Source organism: Primulina huaijiensis, chromosome 16 (genome assembly GCF_012295235.1).
Source record: "Primulina huaijiensis isolate GDHJ02 chromosome 16, ASM1229523v2, whole genome shotgun sequence".
Lineage (NCBI taxonomy): Eukaryota > Viridiplantae > Streptophyta > Magnoliopsida > Lamiales > Gesneriaceae > Primulina > Primulina huaijiensis.
The window spans coordinates 7,105,655-7,127,444 of record NC_133321.1 but is presented as its reverse complement, the minus strand read 5'-3'; the positions used below and the strand labels follow the sequence as shown (position 1 = coordinate 7,127,444).

The following is a 21,790-nucleotide window of genomic DNA, read 5'->3' as shown; positions in this document are numbered from 1 at the left end:
TGCATTTGGGTAATAGTTGATCGGTTTACCAAGTCAGCACATTTGCTATCGATAAAAAAGACTTTCACCATGACTCAGTACGCAGAGCTGCATATAAGAGAGATAGTCAGACTGCATGGGATTCCAGCGTCCATTGTGTCAGACAGGGACTCGAGATTCACGTCTGCATTCTGGAAGAGTCTGCATCAGGCATTGGGTACTAAGTTGCTATTCAGTACATCCTTCCATCCTCAAACTGACGGACAGTCAGAGAGGGTGATTCAGATATTGGAGGACCTACTAAGAGCTTGCGTGATCGACTTTCAGGGCAGTTGGGAGTCGAAGTTACCTCTCGTGGAGTTCACGTACAACAACAACTATCATGAATCTATTGGTATGACTCCATATGAGGCAATTTACGCGAGAAAGTGTAGGTCACCAGTCTATTGGGATGAGGTAGAGGAAAGAGTCAGACAAACTACAGAGCTAGTGGTCAAGATCCAGGACAAGATGAAGATCGTTCAAAGAGGACATAAGAGTTAAAACAATTATTTAAGATAAAATAAAATTTGTAATATTTGGTTGGCATTTATTTAGAGTGTTGGGTAAACAACCCCTCACTAAATCCTAATTATTTATAGTCAGCAAAGCACAGGAGTCGTTGGTGTACGCTGTCTCTCTCCGCCACTTATTCCTCACATTTCTCTCTCTAAACCCTAGAAAGATAATCAATTCGCCGGAAATTCTCCTCTTTCTATGGTCGGGGTTCGTTTAACTCCGTTATATTCTCCCTTTTGACGAGATTTCGTGCATTGCTGTGTCTATATAAGTATTGGGAGTTGAAGAAGAATCCAGGCTATGGATCTTCAGAGCTTGTGTGTGATCTTCCAAGGTGCTCTGAGCCCCAATCCGATTGAACGAAAGGCTGCGGAAGAAAGTCTTAATCAGGTGAACAACGAATAGTTCTCTTCCCAAGATTTTTTGCTCTGTTTATTGCTGGGTCCAGTGTTAAGTTTGTGGTAATTAGATGAATCTAGAAAGAGCCGAAGTTTGCGGGGTTCTTGATGGGTGTATTTGTGCATTGGAAGTTGTGTATATCTTTATTTATCCTAATTACACGTGTCGATGTTTAAAGATGTGAAAGAAATATTTTGAACTGCAATCGTCGTCGACTGAAACGAATTGTTGTGTCAATCGATTGTTTTGCAGTTTCAGTTTGCGCCTCAGCATTTAGTGAGGGTGTTGCAGATCATAATAGATGGGAATTGTGATTTGGCTGTCAGACAGGTGGCCAGCATTCATTTCAAGAATTTCGTGGCCAAGAAATGGGCGCCTCATGATCCTGGTAAATTTTTATAATGTCAATGAAAGTAGTAAAAATTTTACTCCTAGTTGTGATAACTCGTAAAATGCATTCTTCACTTTATATGAGCAATGGTGGAAATCCTAGTACTAGCAGGACCATGTTCTCGATATTAACAAGCATAGGTTTTGTAAACATTTTTTGGTGATTCTGCATTCAGCGTAGACTGATTATTACCTACTTAGACCCATGTTGTGCGGTGATAGGTGAACAATCAAAAATTTTGCCCGGTGACAAGGAAGTTATCAGGCAGAATATTCTCAATTTTGTCACCCAAGTTCCCCAGCTTTTGAGGTATTAATAATTAGTAATCTCTTATTTATCATGCCAGACAAATTATCCTCTATGTTAACAACTACTGTTTAAAATGAACGAACTGCTTTTAGTCTAGTCTGGGACTAAATATTTATCTTTTAAACCCACAGAACTATTTCTTTGTTGGTAATCATCTCAGCTACGTGGTTATTTTTGAATGGTTTATCTGGTCAGTTGTTTAGTTTGCTAACCTTTGTTATATCTCTATATAAACAGATCGCAATTGGGAGAATGTTTGAAAACGATTGTACATGCAGACTACCCAGAGCAATGGCCAAACCTTCTGAATTGGGTGAAGCATAATTTGCAGGACCGACAAGTTTATGGAGCTTTGTTTGTCCTAAGAATTATATCCAGAAAATACGAGTGAGTTCGTAAAATGAGTTATTTTCAAATTTTCTACAATAACATCTTTGTTGGAGTTGAATTATCTGGAGCACTTCTGCTGCCTATCTTGTTTCCTATATCTTTATGCGATTACAAATTTCTATATTCGCTGTCTATTTCAGTGCTATGTAGTTGTTCTCCTGTGGAATCCTCTTTCTTATAGCACCAATTCTCCAATTGATCAATACTGAAAGTGTTACTTCACTTATTTGATTCATATGTCATTTCCATATTGTTTATTATTCTCAGGTTTAAATCAGATGAGGAGAGAGTACCCATTCATCACATTGTTGAGGAAACATTTCCTCATCTGCTATACATATTTAAACAGCTCGTTGAGATTGCAAACCCATCTGTTGAAATAGCAGATTTGATCAAGCTGATTTGTAAAACATTCTGGTCATCCATATATGTAAGTTTGTGTTTCTTAATTTTTTAAATGGGTCACAGATGACTTATATTATTTTCATGTTACTGGATTAGGTCAGGTGTATTTTGACCTAGAGTTTCTTGAATTTTTTTATACGATTTTGATTTTCTCAAACATTTGGTGGAAAGATCCTGCTTTGCATGATAAAGGGTTGTGTAGTCTGGAATCTTTTGTCTGATTTTTTTGTTTATCGTTTAAAGTAGGCATGCTTAATGGGCCGGTTCGACCCGGAACCGGCCCGGAACCGGCCCGTTAAGTCCGGAACCGGTATGGAAGAACCGGACCCGAAACCATGTACAATCCGTTGGTTTGTGGGTTGAACCGGTTCAGTATTTTATGAACCGGTTCAACCGGTTCTGGGTCCGGTTCCGAATCGGTTTCAGTCCGTATCCCGATCCGGACCCGGAACCGGACCTGAAACCCATAATCCGAATTTTTTTTAAAAATAAAAATAAAAAATGGCCTTTGCCGTTGGCCCAAAGGCTGCTGCACACTTTTTAAATTTCAGTAGCCGTTGAACGGCTACTGAATTGTGAATTTTTTTTTTTTTTGGCCCCCAAAATGTAAATATTATTTTGTTTTTAACCCTCAAAATCATCTATAAATACAAGTCATTTTTTATATTTCACATATCAATTTTCTCTCAACTTCTCATTTCTCTACAATCAATATATTTCTTTGTTATCAGTTCTCCAAATATATTCAATAATTGTGTTATAATTTTATATATAATCCGTATTATTTTTATTGTTATTTATTTATTATTTCGCAATTTACTCAAATAAATATTACGAATTTCAATGGCATCATCTTCAAACCGTCGTGGTGGTGGTGGCGAATACGCTCCCGACTTTGGTGAACATTTTGGCTACATCCCCGACTTTGATGAAGTCGAACCTGGCCACGAGGATGAAGAAGCCATGAAACTCCCCAACAAAGATGTAGGGACGCCATCGTCTACTCGAGCAAGCAACACAATGTCAACAAGCACGATGACAGCCCGTGCAAAGCGAAGCAAAGTTTGGGATCACTTTGATATTGAACAACAAGGTACGAATAACTCTTTTGCCATTTGTAAAATTTGCAAAACGAGGTATTCTTACAAAACGGGTGGTGGTTCCGGTGGTACCGGTACTTTGAAAAAACATTTTGTTAAGGTACATAAACTTGACCCTGATACGCTACAACCTTTCGGTAGGGAACCAATACAACAACAAATTAATCCTTTTAGTGGAAAAGTTTTTACAATTACGAAAGAAATTTCTCGGAAAGCCATCGTAAAGTTTNTGACAGCCCGTGCAAAGCGAAGCAAAGTTTGGGATCACTTTGATATTGAACAACAAGGTACGAATAACTCTTTTGCCATTTGTAAAATTTGCAAAACGAGGTATTCTTACAAAACGGGTGGTGGTTCCGGTGGTACCGGTACTTTGAAAAAACATTTTGTTAAGGTACATAAACTTGACCCTGATACGCTACAACCTTTCGGTAGGGAACCAATACAACAACAAATTAATCCTTTTAGTAGAAAAGCTTTTACAATTACGAAAGAAATTTCTTGGAAAGCCATCGTAAAGTTTGTTACCAAATGTTGTCAACCTTTTATAATAGCTGAATAAGTAGGTTTTGTTGAATTTACTAGTACTATTCAACCTGGTTTTCACAATATTTCTAGGCTCACACTTAAGAAATATTGTTTTGATATTTACAAAGAATATAAAAAAACACTAAAATCGCATCTTTCAAATATTTCTTGTAGAGTTAGTTTGACAACTGATATTTGGATTAATTTAAAATATGAATCATATCTTGTTGTTACATGTCATTGGATTGACGAAACTTGGACAATATAAAAAAAAATTTTAGCGCTAGATCATTTAGAATCGTCTCACAACGCATACACTAGAGCTAGATATGTTTTAAATGTTGTTAAGATTTATGGCATACAAAATAAAATAATGTCGATAACGTTAGATAATGCGAGTGCCAATACTCTTGCAATTAAATATCTTAAAGATTCACTAAAACCAATTTTAGAAGGTAATTTGCTTCATGTTAGATGTGCGTGTCATATTATCAACTTATGTGTTAAATGTGCTTGTGATGAACAAATGTCCACTGTAATAGAAAAATTCAAATTATGTGGGAAATTATTACGTGAAAGAAGATATGGACGTGACTGGAAAGCACTAGTCGAATCAACCGGAATTAAATTTAAAAAATTTCCTCTTCCTATTGAAACTAGATGGAATTCTTTATATCACTTGCTTCATACTTTATTACGTTTTCAAGATTTAGTTACTCCGTATTATAATAATATTACAACACAAGCTTTAATGCTAACAGACGATGATTGGAATATTTTGAGTAAATGTGTTTCTTTGTTAGAAATTTTTAAAGAAGCAACCGAAAAATTTTCTGGCATTAACTACCCTACTTCAACCATGTTTCTACCTTTGCTTTTCAATATGTTTTATAAATTTATTGAATATCGCGATGATTCTATTATGCGTGATTTTGTTGCAAATATGGAAAACAAATTTTTAAAATATTGGGAAACTATACCAATTGTGCATGGTTTAGCAACATTACTTGATCCTACTCAAAATCAAGGAGGATTAGACGTGTTTTTTGAATATTATGCTAAATTTCTTGGGAAGAATGTTGACGATCAAAAGAAGTCAATCATGCATTCTCTCCAAGAATTGTTTGATTTGTATGCTAGTGAACAATGTGATGGACCGAGTGCGCAGCCGGAGGAGATGTCGACATATAAGAGCAAAAGTGGAGCACTGAACTTCTTTCAAAGTTTGAAACGACAAAAGTTCAAAGGAAAATCGGTGACAACAACTAATTACAATGAGATCCAAATTTATCTAAGTCAATATATTGAGACTACGGATAATTTCGATGTTCTTGATTGGTGGAAAGTAAATTCTAAACTTTATCCAGTGTTATCTGCAATAGCAAGAGATGTCCTACCCATATGTCCTACCCATTCAAAGTTCAAGTGTTGCTTCCGAATCAGCATTTTCAGTATGTGGAAGGATCATTGGTGACCAAAGAACTAATTTAAAGCCAGAAACACTTTCCATGCTAACGTGCCTACAAGATTGGTTTGCAGCAAAAAAAAAGAATAGGACCTCTGGCGCGATCGACGAATTCCAAAGCTCAAGTTCCGACGAAGATCCAGAATATTCAAAATATATTTTAATAAATTGTGATGAATTTTAGATGTTCAATTGTAAAAATAAATGTTTAAGTTATTCTGTTAATTTTTTTTATGTATTCACAATTATTTGCAATCAAAATACTAAATAAAAAATTGTCCATTAATATTACTAATTTTAATTATATAGTAAAATATAATAAATTAGAGTTATGAACCGGTTTGACCCGAACCGGAACCGATTTATTAGCCACCGAACCGGTCTTGGTTTGGATTGGTTCCAAGTAATTCAACTTGGAACCGGAACCGGTTCGGACCGTTTCCGAACTCACCGGACCCATAACCGGTAGGAACCGGTCCGAAACCAGTCCGGTGGAACCGATAAGCATGCCTGGTTTAAAGTGTATTGCTCAAAACTCCAAATGACATCTGCTTGGTTTTAAACTCAAGTCCTGAAATTTCCCAATCTTTTTCTCTGAGTTAAAATCAAACTTCTGGCTTCGTTTACTCTATTGGACCTTTTTTTTTTATATTTTATCTCATACTGTTGTTATGCATCTTTCAGTTGGAGATTCCGAAGCAGTTTTCTGATCCCAGTCTATTTAATTCCTGGATGGTTCTTTTCTTAAACGTACTAGAGAGGCCTGTGCCTGTGGATGGCCAACCTGCTGATCTTGAGCTGAGAAAATCATGGGGATGGTGGGAAGTGAAGAAGTGGACCGTCCACATATTAAACCGCCTTTTCACTCGGTAGGTTCATAATCAAGTGCTTAATTCCGGCCTAATCCTGTGCACGGTGATTTTGGATTGTACTGCCTAGAGCAGAATCAATTATCTCTTTTCTCTTTCTTTGTCTCAGATTTGGAGACCTAAAACTTAAGAACCCAGATAACAAAGCTTTTGCCCAGATGTTCCAGAAGAATTATGCTGGAAAAATTCTGGAATGCCATCTAAATTTGCTGAATGTGGTCCGTGTTCGTGGCTATTTGCCTGACAGAGTAATCAATCTTATCTTGCAATACCTGAGCAATAGGTTTGTATCGTTTGATTTCGATAAATATATATCCAAATGCTGAGTTTTTCCTTAATTTTTTACCAAAAACTTTCCTGTTGTCCACATGAGGTCCAGGACGTAGATTTCTAACATTGACATAACAAGTCCTATGTTTCGTGCAGTAAGACAAATAAAGTTATGATGTGTTTTATGCTGCAAATAAATAAATAGATGGAAAGCTGTCAAAAGTTTTGGAGTATGCACGTATGAGGTCCGGTTAAGCATTTGATAATGTATATGCCAGTATGCCTGATTAAAGTATCAAATATCCAACCAATCAAACATATGATTTATGCCATATCTCATATTAAAGAAGGATAGATTGGCTTTAGTTACTGGAGTTTACATGAAAGGTGGTAAAACTGTTTGGAAGATCTACAATTTCAGAACCCGTCCTCCGGAGTTGGTGTTAATGTTCTCTCTGGTAGTTTTTTGTTGACATTTTGGCATCTTCTATTGTGCTCCATATTTGAAAATGCTAACTTAGGCTGCATTAATCAGAGCTAAAATATCTTTAACTGCTGTATCATACTCTTGATTTAATATCTCTTTTAATGGAAATAAACTCTTCTAAGGTCCCTTATCTGAATTTGGAAACGCGCTTTTTGTTTTTGTCATTATGATACTTCAATGAGTGGCCGAACACACGCATTTTTACAATGACATCACCATGTGGGTAAAGTATTTATAATGTAAAATAACTCAGAAAGTTAGTTATGAACAATCTAAAATGCAGTTGTATCGTTGGCCTTCTTTTGTCATGATATTTGTGTGATTTCTGAGTGTGGGGAGCGTTTCCAGTAATGATTAGAACTGTACATAGTGTATATCTTTCGCGCAACTGATTACCATAGTGTGGATATTATGGCAATTGAATTTTACTCTCGTTGGAACCCATGCGGTGTAAACATGTGCTATCCTTTTTTAGAAGGCTGGTTGTGGTTAATGATATCCAATGCCCCTGGTTCTAATTCTTGTTTTATCCACCATGCAGTATCTCAAAAAGTAATATGTACAGTCAGCTGCAACCAAGACTTGATATTGTTCTTTTTGAGATCATATTTCCACTGATGTGCTTCAATGACAATGATCAAATACTCTGGGATGAAGACCCGTCAGAGTATGTGAGGAAGGGATATGGTGTGTGCAATATCTTGTCATCTATGCAATTTGGTATTTTTTTTTTGAAGAGATAAGGTTTCATTAATTAGGTATATTTACAATAAAAATTTCCCATGCTTCTGCAGACATAATTGAAGATTTATACAGTCCCAGAACTGCTGCTATGGATTTTGTGAGCGAGTTGGTCCGAAAACGTGGAAAGGAGAACTTTCATAAGTTTGTATCATTTATTGTACAGATTTTTACCAGGTATACATGACACTGGTCTATACACATTTATTCCATCCTATAAGAAATATAATGATTATAATCTTTCCACTTTTTTCAACCTAGATATGACGAAGCAGCTGTGGAATATAAGCCGTATAGGCAAAAGGATGGAGCCCTTCTTGCCATTGGAGCTTTATGTGATAAACTGAAGCAAACTGAACCTTACAAATCTGAGCTGGAGCGGATGCTTGTACAACATGTATTTCCCGAGTTCAGCAGTTCTGTCGGACATCTTAGAGCTAAGGTAGGGTCTCTTAACTTGTCTTAAAGTTATTTCATTCTATTTGACTTTCATTAGCATTCTTGGTGATATATTATGAGGTTATTTGCATCATTTTATCCATGCGGTAGTTATCAAAACATAGATAAGAAAACCTTGTTTTCAATAATTTACTTTTGTGTCAAATAATTACCATAATTAATGTTGTAAGGACTTGCATTACATGGTTCATATGATTTTCTCCATACTTCGAAGATTTGTCAATCTTACTATTGTGATCTGATCCTTTATATTAGTTTAAGTCCATTTGTTGCCATCACTCTCATGTTTCGAGCTTATGCTCTTGTTTTATTCTTGTTGGTATGCACTGGATATTAGGCAGCATGGGTTGCAGGACAATATGCACATATCAATTTCTCCGATACAAATAACTTCCGTAGAGCATTGCATGGCGTTGTTGCAGGAATGCGCGACCCAGAACTTCCTGTTCGTGTTGATTCCGTTTTTGCTTTGCGCTCGTATGTGGAAGCCTGCAAAGGTTCTGTTTTCTGGGCATTGTCTTCGTTTTTATCTATCTAACATCTTCAATGATTGCTAATCATTAACTAGGGCTTTTTTAATGTTTAGATTTGGACGAGATCAGACCAATTCTTCCACAATTGCTCGATGGTATGCAATTTTTAAGCTCCTGTCCGCATTGCTTATCATGAAGCTGCCACTTTTAATTTTTATTAAATCCGAGTCCATTTTTCCAGAGTTCTTTAAACTTCTGAATGAGGTGGAGAACGAAGATCTGGTGTTTACTCTAGAGACAATAGTGGACAAGTTTGGAGAAGAGATGTCTCCTTATGCTCTTGGATTATGCCAGAATCTGGTGAGACTATTCTTACAATATTTGGGATCTTGAGTTGAGATTTTTTACGTCTTTTAAATTACCTACTCCTGATTTTTAGGCTGCTGCGTTTTGGAAGTGCATGAGTACCGCTGAAGCAAATGATGAAGGTGATGATCCTGGTGCTTTGGCTGCTGTTGGTTGCTTGCGTGCCATAAGCACAATTCTTGAGTCAATTAGCAGGCTTCCTCATCTATTTGTTCACATTGAACCAACATTACTCCCGATAATGCGCAGGATGCTGACCACCGACGGGCAAGGTTGGGATCCTTCTTTGAACATTTTTAATTGTTTATCTGTTTGCATGCTTATCTGACTCTCATTTCTTCACGTCTCTCAGATGCTTAAATTTTTTTGATTTCTTTGAATAATTGGATTGCTGTTCTCCTGTGTTTTTATCCAAATAGTATCGTTTTGTTAGTTAAATCACTTCGATCAACTTACAATGCTCTTGGGGATTCTGATTTGCAATTCATTTCATTTTTCTGTATTGTATTCAAAGAATTGCATTGCATGTCGGCCTTTACGAAGAATCTGAGTCTGATGTCAAGCACATAATATAGATAGTTTAAGTTCAGTACAAGGAGCTTTCTTGTGCACTTCCTACTTCATCCATGAAATTAGTTTTTATGGAATATAAATCTAATTACTTTTTTACTCATCCACTTCGCATTGTAAACCTTTCATATTATTATTAATATATTAGTTTCTTATCAAAAAAAAAAATATGAGATTCTTCGTTCATTGTGGCATGGTGAAACATGGTTTGTATCACATTTTTTATTTTCCCTTGTCACAAGTTCTTGTACAATGTTTTTTCTTCATTCAGTATCTTGATTGATTTATAAACAAGTCGGTGATTTGTTGGGATTTGTTCTCTCAGCCCTCTTTACCATTTTTTGTGAGTCTTCTCGATCATTTGACTTTTCCCTTAGAGTTCAGGTTGCCTCTGTCAAATTTATTGATGTAATCTTAATTCCTCAAAATGCTTGGAATGGTGGCAAGTGACTTGGTCTAAGAATCTTCTAGCTTAAAATATGTCAAATTATTAATGGGAAAGAGTTACATCTCCACCAAAAATTTATTGCTTTTGTTATTTTTTTGTTCTTATGATTATATGCTTTTGCAGAGGTCTTTGAGGAAGTTTTGGAGATAGTCTCATACATGACTTTTTTCTCACCCACGATCTCCCTGGAGATGTGGAGTCTATGGCCATTAATGATGGAAGCTCTGGCTGATTGGGCTATTGACTTTTTCCCAAGTATGTTTTATCCATATGATGCCGTTTGATTCCTTGTTTTTCTTTGTTATTTTGCTTATGGTTTTATTATTTAGATTATTTGGAGCTTCTTTAATCTTTAATTTATTTGATGACACTCCGGTCCAATTAGGCCACCATAGCATTCCATGGTGCTTACTTAGATTTGTAATTGAATCGTCTGCCTTTCTTTTCCTTAAAATGTGCTAGAATTTTTATTTTTTTTTTAAAACCTTACATAGCCTCGGCCGAATCATACACATTTGCATAAAAATATTTTAGAACCATTTTAAAATTAAAACAACCAAATATATATTTGAGAAATACAGCTCATACTATAATCTCTCAAAATCCTTCAAAAGCATAAATAAAAAGTCGTAAAAATCGTTAACATAAATCATAATAATAAATGCGGAAAGCTAGAAGTGCTGGTCCTCGGGTCGTGTGCACCTTCAGTCCAGTCAGGTCAACCATCAAGACCTCCCATAACATTAATATCATAAACACCTGCATCAATCACAACTAGTGAGTCTAAAGACTCAACACGCCATAATCTTGATAACAAGTAATACGTATAAAATCACATGCAACAGTGAAAAATACTTGTATTTAAAATATCGTTTTCATGAAGATGCATAAACTTTATACATGAACATTTTCGTAAACATTTTCATGACATGCATGACTTAAACCTTTTCCTTTTCCTCATAACATAAAACCTTTTTCATGATCATAAACATTTTTCCTTTTGCTTTTCCTTTGTTGAATTCAGATCGTTAATTGTGACTTTTCTCAAATCTCCAAAAGTCGATGGATCCATCTACATGAAACCGCAGTACTGGGCGGCAGGGGACACCAGCAACACTCTCACCGGTCAACTGGGCCCTGGTCTATCCTAATCGAATAGAAATACGATCGTCGGGGTTCCCTCTGGGGCCTTTTCCCATAAATGGGCTCCTTCTGGGGCCTTTTCCCCTCACGATATTCCCATTCTTACCGTTACCTCATATCCTCTATGGTAACAATGGAAATACGATCGTCGGGCTCCCACTGGGACCATAACCCTCACGATATCTCCAATGTAAACACATAATAGTCACAATTGCTTCACCTCCTTCGACGTTTACATTCTCATTACTTTATAAAAATCATGCATAACATATAATTTTGTTTTTGAAACCAAGCATGCAACATGTCTTTTGAATGTTTTCCTTAAATCATAAAAATCCCATAGACATTTAAAAATCATAATTTAATCATCATAAACATTTAAAAATAATCATAATATCATAAAAACAGCATTTAGAGTACTGCCATTGCGTTTACTAATTTTTAGGTGTAAAAAGACCGTTTTACTTCTAGACGTAAAATTCCTCGGTTTTGAATTTTTCTTAATTTCATTGACTCTAACATATCCCAAATAATTACTGATGCTTACATGACTTTTCTCATATTGTTATTTAGCTTAAATCGAGGACTTTTAATTTAATATTTAAATAAGACGTATTACTGCGTTTTAATCCCGAATTGAACGAAAAGTTAATATAAAATTTCCAAATTAAAAACTTAGACTTTTAATAATTATTTAAGCTTAAATATAATTTTTCATAATTTTATAAAGCTTAAAACTAGGCTTTTCAATTAATTCGTTAATTAACGTTTCGTGTGGCGATTAAATCCCGAATAAATCCAAAACTCAATATTTTGATCCCAAACTTTTAACATAACATTTTTAATATTTATTCTACATTTCCAAGTCATGAGCCACACCCGTGGACCCATGAATTCATTTTTAACCTTTGAATTTTCGAAATAGACACCTTATCGAACACAACGAGCAATCTCTTAATTTTCTTGAGCCACGCACTAGCCAAACCCGAGCCAACCCACCTAGGGACTCTATTGACCATGCCCAGCCCAAAGAACCAGACAATAGCTCGCTCAAAAACCTCCTGCCCGTTACCCTATTGCATGCATGTGTGCAAGTGTGAGACTCCTAAGCACATGAGGACTCCTAGCCAACCTAGGACACTTCCAGCCCTTAACCTCCGAGGCCACCTGACCCTAACCTTCCTTGGACCATGCCCAGGGCCCCAGCCCAAGCCCAGACCAGCCCAAGCCCAGGAACCCACGCACAAACCTCCTGGATCAGAAACACCAACCTCCTGCCCAGACCCCCTCCCTCACGTTCTCATGTTTCCTCTCGAGCCAGCAGCCGACCCAGCCGCCCCAGCCCCTGCCCAGACCCTAGTGCACCCCTCTTGGGACCCTAAGGACTCGACCCCAGCCCCTGAAACCGAAGCTACAACAGCAGCTACAAGAACCAGCCGAGAAACCCACTTTGACAAGGACTTTTGTTCCTGTTGCTTGGACCTAGCCAACCCAACCAGGCCCTGGACCAACCCCTCTAGCACCCTTCTAGGACCCTAAGGACCTAACCTAGCCCAGCCCCAAAGCCCCTGGCCGAGCCACAGCCCCTGGACAAGTTGCTGCACACAGCGCTACCTTAATCACCTCTCACTAGGACTCCTCCCCAGGCCCTGGTCTCGAGTCCTAGCGTGGCTAAGACACCTCCCCAGCCCCTGGTCTCGAGTCCTAGCGTGGCTAGGACACTTCCCCTGCTCACGTGACCCTAGCCCAGCCTGGTCCAGCCCCCAGCCAAGCCAAGCCACAAACCGAACTCATGAAGACCAACAAGCACACCGGCCCTACTAATTAATTAAACCCACGGTTCCAGCTTGTATGTTCCTTTATTTTCTGCGATTGTTTGTGTGTTCTAGGCCTTTAAACTTGTGTAAAACCATCCCATAACAATTCCTAATCATGGCAGCCCCTTTTCCATCATACAAGCATGATTTTGGAACAATTACCAAGCTTTTAAAAATCCATGATCATGTTAAAACGAAAATAAATAAAAGTCACTTGTTTTTCATGCAAAATTCAATTAAATAAAATACTATGTGTGATGATGAGTAAAGAAAGAATATGGCGTGCCTTTGTGTTTTAACGCACGAAAACGTTGGCGATTGAAGAACGGCGACGACGAGACGATGACTTGATTTTTTCCTTGAAACTTTCGAATTCTTCTTGAAAATATGATGTGTGTGCCGTGTAAATTGTTGAAAGGAGGAGTTTTAATTGTAAAGGGGTGTGGCCGTGAGGAATTGTGGTTTAATGGGGCGATTTACATATTTTATACTAATTAATTCCATAATTAAGCTTAAGCCCATTAAGCCCCCAATTAGGCCCACAAGTGCTTGATTAGGAATTAATTAAAATCTTAAAATAGTTTTGTTAAAATAAGATTGTGAATTTAATAGCCGGGTTGCCAAAAAGTTCGTATTTTTGTTGAAAAACCAACATCGATAAAATTTACGTTCCGGCATATAAAATCACCTCAAAAACCCTTATTTTCAAAAATAAGAGAAGCATCACCCTTATTTTAAATAATTAAAAACAAATAACCAATAAAAACATTTTCTATTTTTCAGCCCTCAGTCTCCGTTCCTCGATCGCAACTCGAATAAACTATTAAAAATACATTTTAATGCAACAATGTCGAAAAGTATATTTTAAACAAGTAAATATGCACAACATAATTAATTCATGCAATTAAAACAATTAATTAAAACACAATAGAATTTAATAATTGCATGCATGTGGTTTGCGTGGACCTTAAAATTTTCGGGGCGTTAGAGTAATGCTATCAACTGACTTGAATACTGTATCTGAGTTTTTGAGGTTCTAATCTCTTCACCGGTATTGTTATTACACTCTGCCAAATTAACTCTTGGGAACTGTAGTAATTTTATTTGGCACCTTGGTTTCTGTAGATTTTAAGTAATTTGTTAGTATCCCTCATCATGGAAAGATATCTCTGATGCACACCGCTTGGCTTGTGTGATGGAATGAATCAATATATTTAGATACCATAACGATTTATAACTATAATCTTTGTATAAATTGAGTCAAATGTGAGGAGATGAAACAAAGACGTGGAATCAACTAATGCATCATCAATCAAACAATGCCTGAGCTGATTGGTCCCTACATTATTTGTAGCTTTCTTGTTGAGTGTTTTTCTGTTCATTTCTACAGCTGGTGCTTTGATGAGAAGTATTCCTTCTGCCACTTTTACCACCACACTAGTATTGTTATTACCAACACCTCTGGGTGGTGCTATGATGTATACCTGTGGTCTTCGAAGGGTGCATTAATGATACTGGTGTTTTTCAGCATACTGCTAAATTTTTGAATTCTGATGGTTGTATTTGTCATACATTTTAAGTATGTTTAAAGACCCATCAAGCATTTTTTTATACGTCATTACTGACAGATTTTTTGAGTTAAAAACATTTTGCCCTAGCACTCATTGACAAGCTGTGAGATTTTGGCAGTCCAGATGTCAACTTTGACAGTTTTAATTGCCTATTGTGTTTCGGAATTTTCCTTTACTGCTTTGTTATCTTTGAGATCTGTGTCGTTTTTTTGAGCATGCTATTCTCCATGCTTGCTACTTGCTAGGACTTTCTGTTGAATTAATTACTTTTTTGTTTTATTTTTATTTTCAAAATAGTTTTCAATTAAGTAGAAAGAGATTAAGGTCAATAAACCATTGAGTGTTTTTTCCTTTGCCTTATGACTACTCTTGACTACTTGTATCAGCTTCTGTAAACTTCTCTGATACTGTTGTTTTTGTTAATTTGATCAGATATCTTGGTGCCTTTAGACAACTATATATCTAGAAGTACTGCACATTTCCTAACCTGCAAGGAACCAGATTATCAGCAAAGCCTTTGGAATAAGATTTCATCTGTGAGTGAATTTATTTTTATTCATCCTCTGGACTGAAATTGAGCTAGGAAACTAGTACCATCTAGTTATGTGTTTTGTGTTAATGATCCTGCAGGTTATGGCTGATAAAAACCTTGAGGATGGTGATATTGATCCGGCACCCAAGCTCATTCAAGTGGTATTCCAGAACTGCAGGGGACTGGTGGATCACTGGGTTGAGCCTTATTTGAGAATCACTATAGAGCGTCTACGTCACACAGAGAGACCTAATTTGAAATCCCTCTTGATAGCTGTGGTAAGGAAAATTATTTTTTTGTTATGCGCCAAAACCTTTCCATATTATTCTGTTCTGCCAGCGTAGTGAACTTACTGGACTACAAATGCCTTACGACATCTGCCATTCCATTGAAAACTGTTTTCTTGAATGTGTGTTCATTTTCACGTGCTCTACTGGACAGAATTGTATATTTTCTATCAATATGCAAACTCAATTTCTTTCTAATTTCAAATATTTTTTTGGCATTGTTTATATATTAAGGTGATGAGCAGTCATCTCAACTCTATATTGAGTGATGCACTACTTGTTACCTGGATTTTATTCATCTTTGACCAAGAATGGAATAGATTTTGGATAATGATGTGTGCTGCATACAAGCAAGGGGATCGAAGACTTGTTATTATTTTATGCCTTCATGCATTTATTCAACAGCCTGGGGCCCTTTGATGGATTTTCCTATGTTCAAATATAAAAAATGGGGCTAAGACATGTGAGTTTGATGGTATTTGTTAGGTTGCTGATGCTCTATACTATAACCCATCTTTGGCACTAAACATACTGCAAAAGCTTAATGTTGCAACAGAAGTTTTCAACCTATGGTTCCAGATGCTACAACAAACTAAAAAGAGTGGAGCACGTACTAATTTTAAAAGGTTTGGGATTATTTCCACTCCTTGATTCCTTGCTATAATCATCTTCCCTTATACTAAAGTATCCTTTCGGGATTATATTCTCTCTATGTTTGCAGGGAGCAAGACAAAAAAGTCTGCTGTTTGGGCTTGACGTCATTGATCCCGCTTCCTGCCGATCAGTTACCCGGAGAAGCTTTGGAACATGTTTTCAAGTCCACTCTTGACCTGCTTGTGGCCTACAAAGATCAAGTTGCAGGTGTGGGTTTATTCTGCTCATGTTTTTGTTATTTGAGAAGAAATATTGAAACAAGTTTAGGACGTAAGTATTTGATTTAAATTTCTTCTTTTATATATATTATATGAATGCATGCTTATTATTTTTTGTGGGCAGAGACTGCAAAGGAGGAAGATGAGGAAGACGGTGATGACGATGATATGGAAAATTTTCAAACCGATGATGATGACGATGGTGATGACTCCGACAAGGAGATGGGGGTTGATGCAGAAGATGGAGATGAAGCTGACAGCTTGAAACTTCAAAAATTGGCTGCGCGGGTAGGTATCGATTCTTAAAGCTTAAAAATTAAGCTATGAAGATTTATCAGAGTGGGATCTGTAAATAAAGCAGTGGCATGCATTCTTTCATTACTGTATGCAAGAGTTCTTTCATTTCTCTCTTTTGGATCTGATACTAAAGTTTGAGTAGAATCTAGTCTTGCGTACCGTAATGAATTTGTGAAGAACTTGGAAGTTACTTCAAAATTAATTTTTCGACTTTAATCTGGTTATATTACTTAAATTTGATTGAGTTTTTGTTCTCATTGAGTTTAAAATTGTGATAACCTCAATTTCAAAAAAAATGATGCATCTGTTTTTTTCTGATGCATGGTTTAAAAGTATATATTCATGGCCCTTCTCTTTGGAAAACAGGCCAAGGCTTTCCGTACTGCTGAATCTGATGATGAAGATTCAGATGACGATTTCAGTGATGATGAGGAGTTGCAATCACCCATTGATGATGTTGACCCTTTTGTTTTCTTTGTGGACACTATCGAAGGTGAATCTAGCCTTTTTGTCACGTTGTAGCCTGGAATGCATTTAGTTGATTTTCTTGTTTTATTTTCTCACATGGTTTTCTTATCCGTGTTTATTTAATTTTGTAGTTTTGCAAGCATCAGATCCATTGAGATTCCAGAGCCTCACACAGACGCTTGATTTCCATTACCAGGCACTAGCAAATGGTGTTGCCCAGCATGCTGGACAGAGAAAAACAGAAATTGAAAAAAAAAAATTGTCTAAGGCGGCAGAAGCAACTATTGCTGCTTGATTTTTTGTTTGCTAGATGGTTGTTGATTTGATCAAGGTCAAGTTCCACCTGATTCTTTTGGTTAGTCCAATGATGGTTAAGATAAACCAGGAGCCGCTCATCAGGTCTTTGGTAGTGTCAGATTGTTTCTACGATCATTATGGTTCCACCTTATTCCAAATTTCTTCAAAACCAAGGTGGCCATACAATATAGGGAACTCGGGTTCCGGTCAATGCTTTAATAAGTGGGAGTTCTCGTAATACCGTGTAGGTGAATTGAGCCCTTCTCTATCAGAAGATAGGTACTGGCCTTGTTAATCCTTTGCGGATATCTAGTTGTGCCATTTTTAAAAAGTGCCGTGTCAACTTGAGGAATGTTGATTAGAGGCCGCTCTGTTAGGTATTAAAGGAGGGTATATGCGATTCATGAGGTGTGTTTGTGCGTCGTCTGGATAAATAGTTCGGTGTATTTTGAATTTTTTCTGTGTGGACTCGTGTCCTGAAATTTATCTTTGTACATGTTTGTCTTCACATTGGTTTGTCCAAGTTTTTGGATGTTTTGATCTGTGCATAGAATTGGTGGAATCTTCCTCGGGCTGTAAAACTTGGTGTATTCCTTTTTGCTGGGGAAGAGTTATTATTTTTTGTGGTGCTCGAATTTCTTCCTACTCCAACTCGATATTTTTGCTTATTCTACGGGTAAGACCAATATTATCCCAACCGAGTGATGAATGTATTGTATAGTTCCAGATCTATTTTGGCTAGACATTTCTTATGTGTTTAATACTTCTAACGTTAAGACTGTGATGAAGAGTCCATNAATTTTTTATTATATTAAAATATTGATCCGAGCTATAGAGATCTTTTTCTTTTTTTGGAAAAAAAAAAAAGTAAAATTGGATGTCATAAGTTTTTTTTTTAAAATGTAGATGATAATTTTAATTTTTTTTAAAAAAAATTCCATTACTCGGAATTTTTTTCCAAAAAAATAATTGATCAAAGTTTCATTTTTTAAAAATAATATTGGATTATCCGAGTAGTAATGATCAACATTAATGAAATATATAATTTTTTGTGGCCGTCTAAACTTCAAACGAGTTATAATAAAAAAGTTATGACCCGATACTCGGATCATACAATCTTTTTCTCTTACAAAATAGACCAGAGATCAATTTTTCGATGTATCTTAATATTTTTTTTCTTAAAAAAGTATAATCTGAGTAGTAAGTACTCAAACCTATTATTCTTTTTTTAAAACTATGACATTTAATTTTGTATTTTGAAATTTTGTAGATCCGAGCAACTATTGTTCGGATCAATAATTTAATATAATAAATAATTGTGTAAGTCAGGGTTTACCCAATACACATAAAAAGATAACGATAGTAGGTTCTCACGTCATAAAAAAATTAATATAATAAAAAATTATAAAGATGTTAAATTAATAATATAATTAAAAATTATAAAGATGTTTGAGTTTCATTCTAATAAAATATTATAATTTTTTTTTAAAAAAAAACACATATTTAGGAAATATAGAATAAATATATACATTGACCCGAGCATGTGTAAATAAAAAAATAAAGTGTTGAATAAACAGGTTCAACAATAGAGGTGAACCCCATATTACTTCTGAAATCCGAGCAATCATTTCTCTGTGGGAGTACTATTTTGTTATGATCGCTAAAATGTTTAGAATGAGAATGTGAATAAATACTTTAAACTTCAAATTCTTCTGATTTTGAAAAATGAGCTTGTGAAATGTTTCAAGAAGTCCGAAGTTGGTCTCGTTATTTGAAAGTGCAAGTACGGAATCAGTCCGCCACATTTTAATGAAACTAAAAGCAGTAGAAGGCAGTAAGACACAAGAATTGTTTCTGAAAGTTCGAAGAACAAAACTATTCTACGTCTCTTCTTCTTCTGTTTCTAGAAAGTATCACTAGAAAATTTTGATTGGTATACACTTGTACAAATATAATTCAGTAGGTCTTATCTTTGCCTACTGAAATTCCTAGTATAATAATGCAATCACTTTAATAAATTTAATTATGAGAAAGAATCTTTCTCATGTTACAAAAATTTCACATTTTACAGTAGTTAAAACAATGAAGGAGTTAGGACGGAGATAACACAAATTAACTTCTAAATCTCATAAAGTTTTAAAATGCATGTTGATTTTTTTGAGGCTTTGAAAGACTTGAGTCTTTTTGAAAGATGATTCACAGTAAATTTAGAGTTCGAGAGTTGTAGAGATATTTTGTGAATCTTCCAGAAGCCTTTATATAGTTGACCTTCAACGTTCAAATAAGAATGACTCTTTTACCCGTCAAGAGTGCTTGAATCCAGGAATAGTCTTTCTTATATTGAGTAATAAATTATCTTGTACGGTTCATTTAATGATATTAAATGAAGTATACTATTGTACCGAACGACCACATTAAGTAAGGATATCATGTGATAGATAGTACAAACAAAACAGATAACAAGAATCTCTTATTAAAGATTATATGATTTGATGTTAGTCTGACATATTATCATAATAAACTAGCAGGATGACTACTGCTTCTAGTTTTGAATTATCGAATTCTAGGTTTGTTGATGTCTGATTTTGACTACCTACTGGAGTTTCTTCTTAGTGAATGCTCTGATTTTCCTTAACCATAAAATCAGAATAACCCTACAATCCTGATTTTCCTTAAGCAGTACATCACTAAAAACTAATGTTCTGGTTTTCCTCATTACTTCACTAAAACGAAGGGTTTGGTTTTCTTTAAGTAGTACATATCCACAGTTAAGATTCCTTAACGATTTCTCCCTTTGTGGTGATGCCAAAACCGAGAAGATTATAAAGCAGATAAAAAAAAAAAAAGATAAGAGCAGAAATATGCAATGTAAGAACATCAAGATCATAACAATGGATAGAGTAATTGTAGCCAAATTAAAGAAAAGCTTAAAAAAATTAGTCTACTCCTTATATCGATTTCCTCATCTTCACTTTCAACTTAATCTTGTGTAAGTTCTTATTATGCTCTTTTTTCTAGCATCTTCTTCCTCATTTTGGCAGTACCGGCTTTGAGCCAATGAATAAATTCAAATAAACGCTCAGAAAAGTGTAAGATTTAAAAAGACGATTTTAAAAGAAATGTACAGTCGTAAGTTACAAACACAAAGACACGTGTCATTTTGTAAATTGCATAAAAGCACGAGAAAATTGTAATGTACCGTATCTTGAACAACTTTAAAATTTGCGGAAAAATAAAAATTTTCTTGAATAGATAATAAACCTTTAAAGTGCGATAAGGATAAACCGTTCGTCCAAAATATTTGCAACAAAAAGATTACAAATAAAGTTTGCGAAAAGTAAACGTTCAAAACATTGTAAGCAATGACATGAAAATCAGAGTATTTGAAACAACATTTATAAATTCTTAAAACATAGGCGGTCTTCGGGTTTAGCCTCCTTCGCAGTCCAAGCCGTCTCACTGGTCCTCACCCCTCGTCTCCTCATCCTCATCCTCACCTGCATCGATCAAGTCTAGTGAGTCTAAAGACTCAACACGTATAAACTGGGCATAACAAGTAATATATAATAAAATCAGATGCATCTTTAAAGTAGAGCATACATACTTGAAACTAGAACGTAATAACATAAACATAGACGTGCCATCATCATAAAAACTTTTCATAAAAATGCTTGCATCATACATACTTGAACATGCATAACTTCATCATTTTTCTTAGAGATATGTTTCAAAGCAAATGACCCATACATAAATGCGTATGATCAGACTAAACCACAGTACTGGGCTGGTAAGGATGACCACTATCGCATACATGAGATCTCCGGTCATACTTTACCGGAAGGATTGGTCCCTGATCATACATTACCGCTTTCCAATCCTGATGTAAACCCGATCATACTTTACCTAGGTGGAGAGGTCCTCGGCCACGTTCACCGACTTCCAAACCCGTTCATAATTGGTCAACAGACATTTAACATACCTCAAAAACATAAAATATTTTCTTTTGCACGTCGAACATACTTACATGGCGTTGAGGGATTCGTTGGATCTCGTTTGGGGTCCCTGCTGCACATACTAACATGATTATCAAGAACTTAACTTCCATAACTTAGACGTAAAAGTAATGCCCACCACCCGAAAGGACAATTTACTTATGACGTTCTAAATCGCACTGGACTTGACCTCGTTTAAACTATGACGTTCTAAATCGCACTGGACTTGACCTCGTTTAAACATCGTACTAGAACATGATATCGAACCCCAAAACAAGCTCTATATGGAGTGTGATCATTTCCCAAA

At 35.9% G+C, this 21,790-nt stretch overlaps 1 protein-coding gene across 1 annotated transcript; it reads left to right on the top strand.

The window, feature by feature from the left end:
• Positions 1–625: 625 nt before the first annotated feature.
• LOC140961445 (importin beta-like SAD2) lies at positions 626–18,113 on the top strand. The gene is made up of 22 exons (XM_073419959.1): positions 626–927; positions 1,189–1,324; positions 1,549–1,636; positions 1,874–2,023; positions 2,294–2,456; positions 6,209–6,393; positions 6,503–6,676; positions 7,692–7,837; positions 7,945–8,068; positions 8,153–8,333; positions 8,688–8,847; positions 8,937–8,978; positions 9,065–9,183; positions 9,263–9,461; positions 10,331–10,462; positions 15,171–15,274; positions 15,369–15,548; positions 16,044–16,183; positions 16,279–16,418; positions 16,554–16,717; positions 17,093–17,219; positions 17,326–18,113. Exons 1-22 carry the CDS (start codon positions 838–840, stop codon positions 17,487–17,489), a joined length of 3,108 nt encoding a protein of 1,035 aa, XP_073276060.1. The 5' UTR covers positions 626–837; the 3' UTR covers positions 17,490–18,113.
• Positions 18,114–21,790: the final 3,677 nt, after the last annotated feature.

Excerpts from the sequence above, each read along its gene's own strand:
- LOC140961445 (XM_073419959.1), top strand. The coding sequence starts at position 838 with ATGGATCTTCAGAGCTTGTGTGTGATCTTCCAAGGTGCTCTGAGCCCC. Across the intron at positions 6,394-6,502 it reads TTAAACCGCCTTTTCACTCG|ATTTGGAGACCTAAAACTTA; the intron begins GTAGGTTCATAA and ends TCTTTGTCTCAG. Across the intron at positions 15,275-15,368 it reads TTTGGAATAAGATTTCATCT|GTTATGGCTGATAAAAACCT; the intron begins GTGAGTGAATTT and ends ATGATCCTGCAG.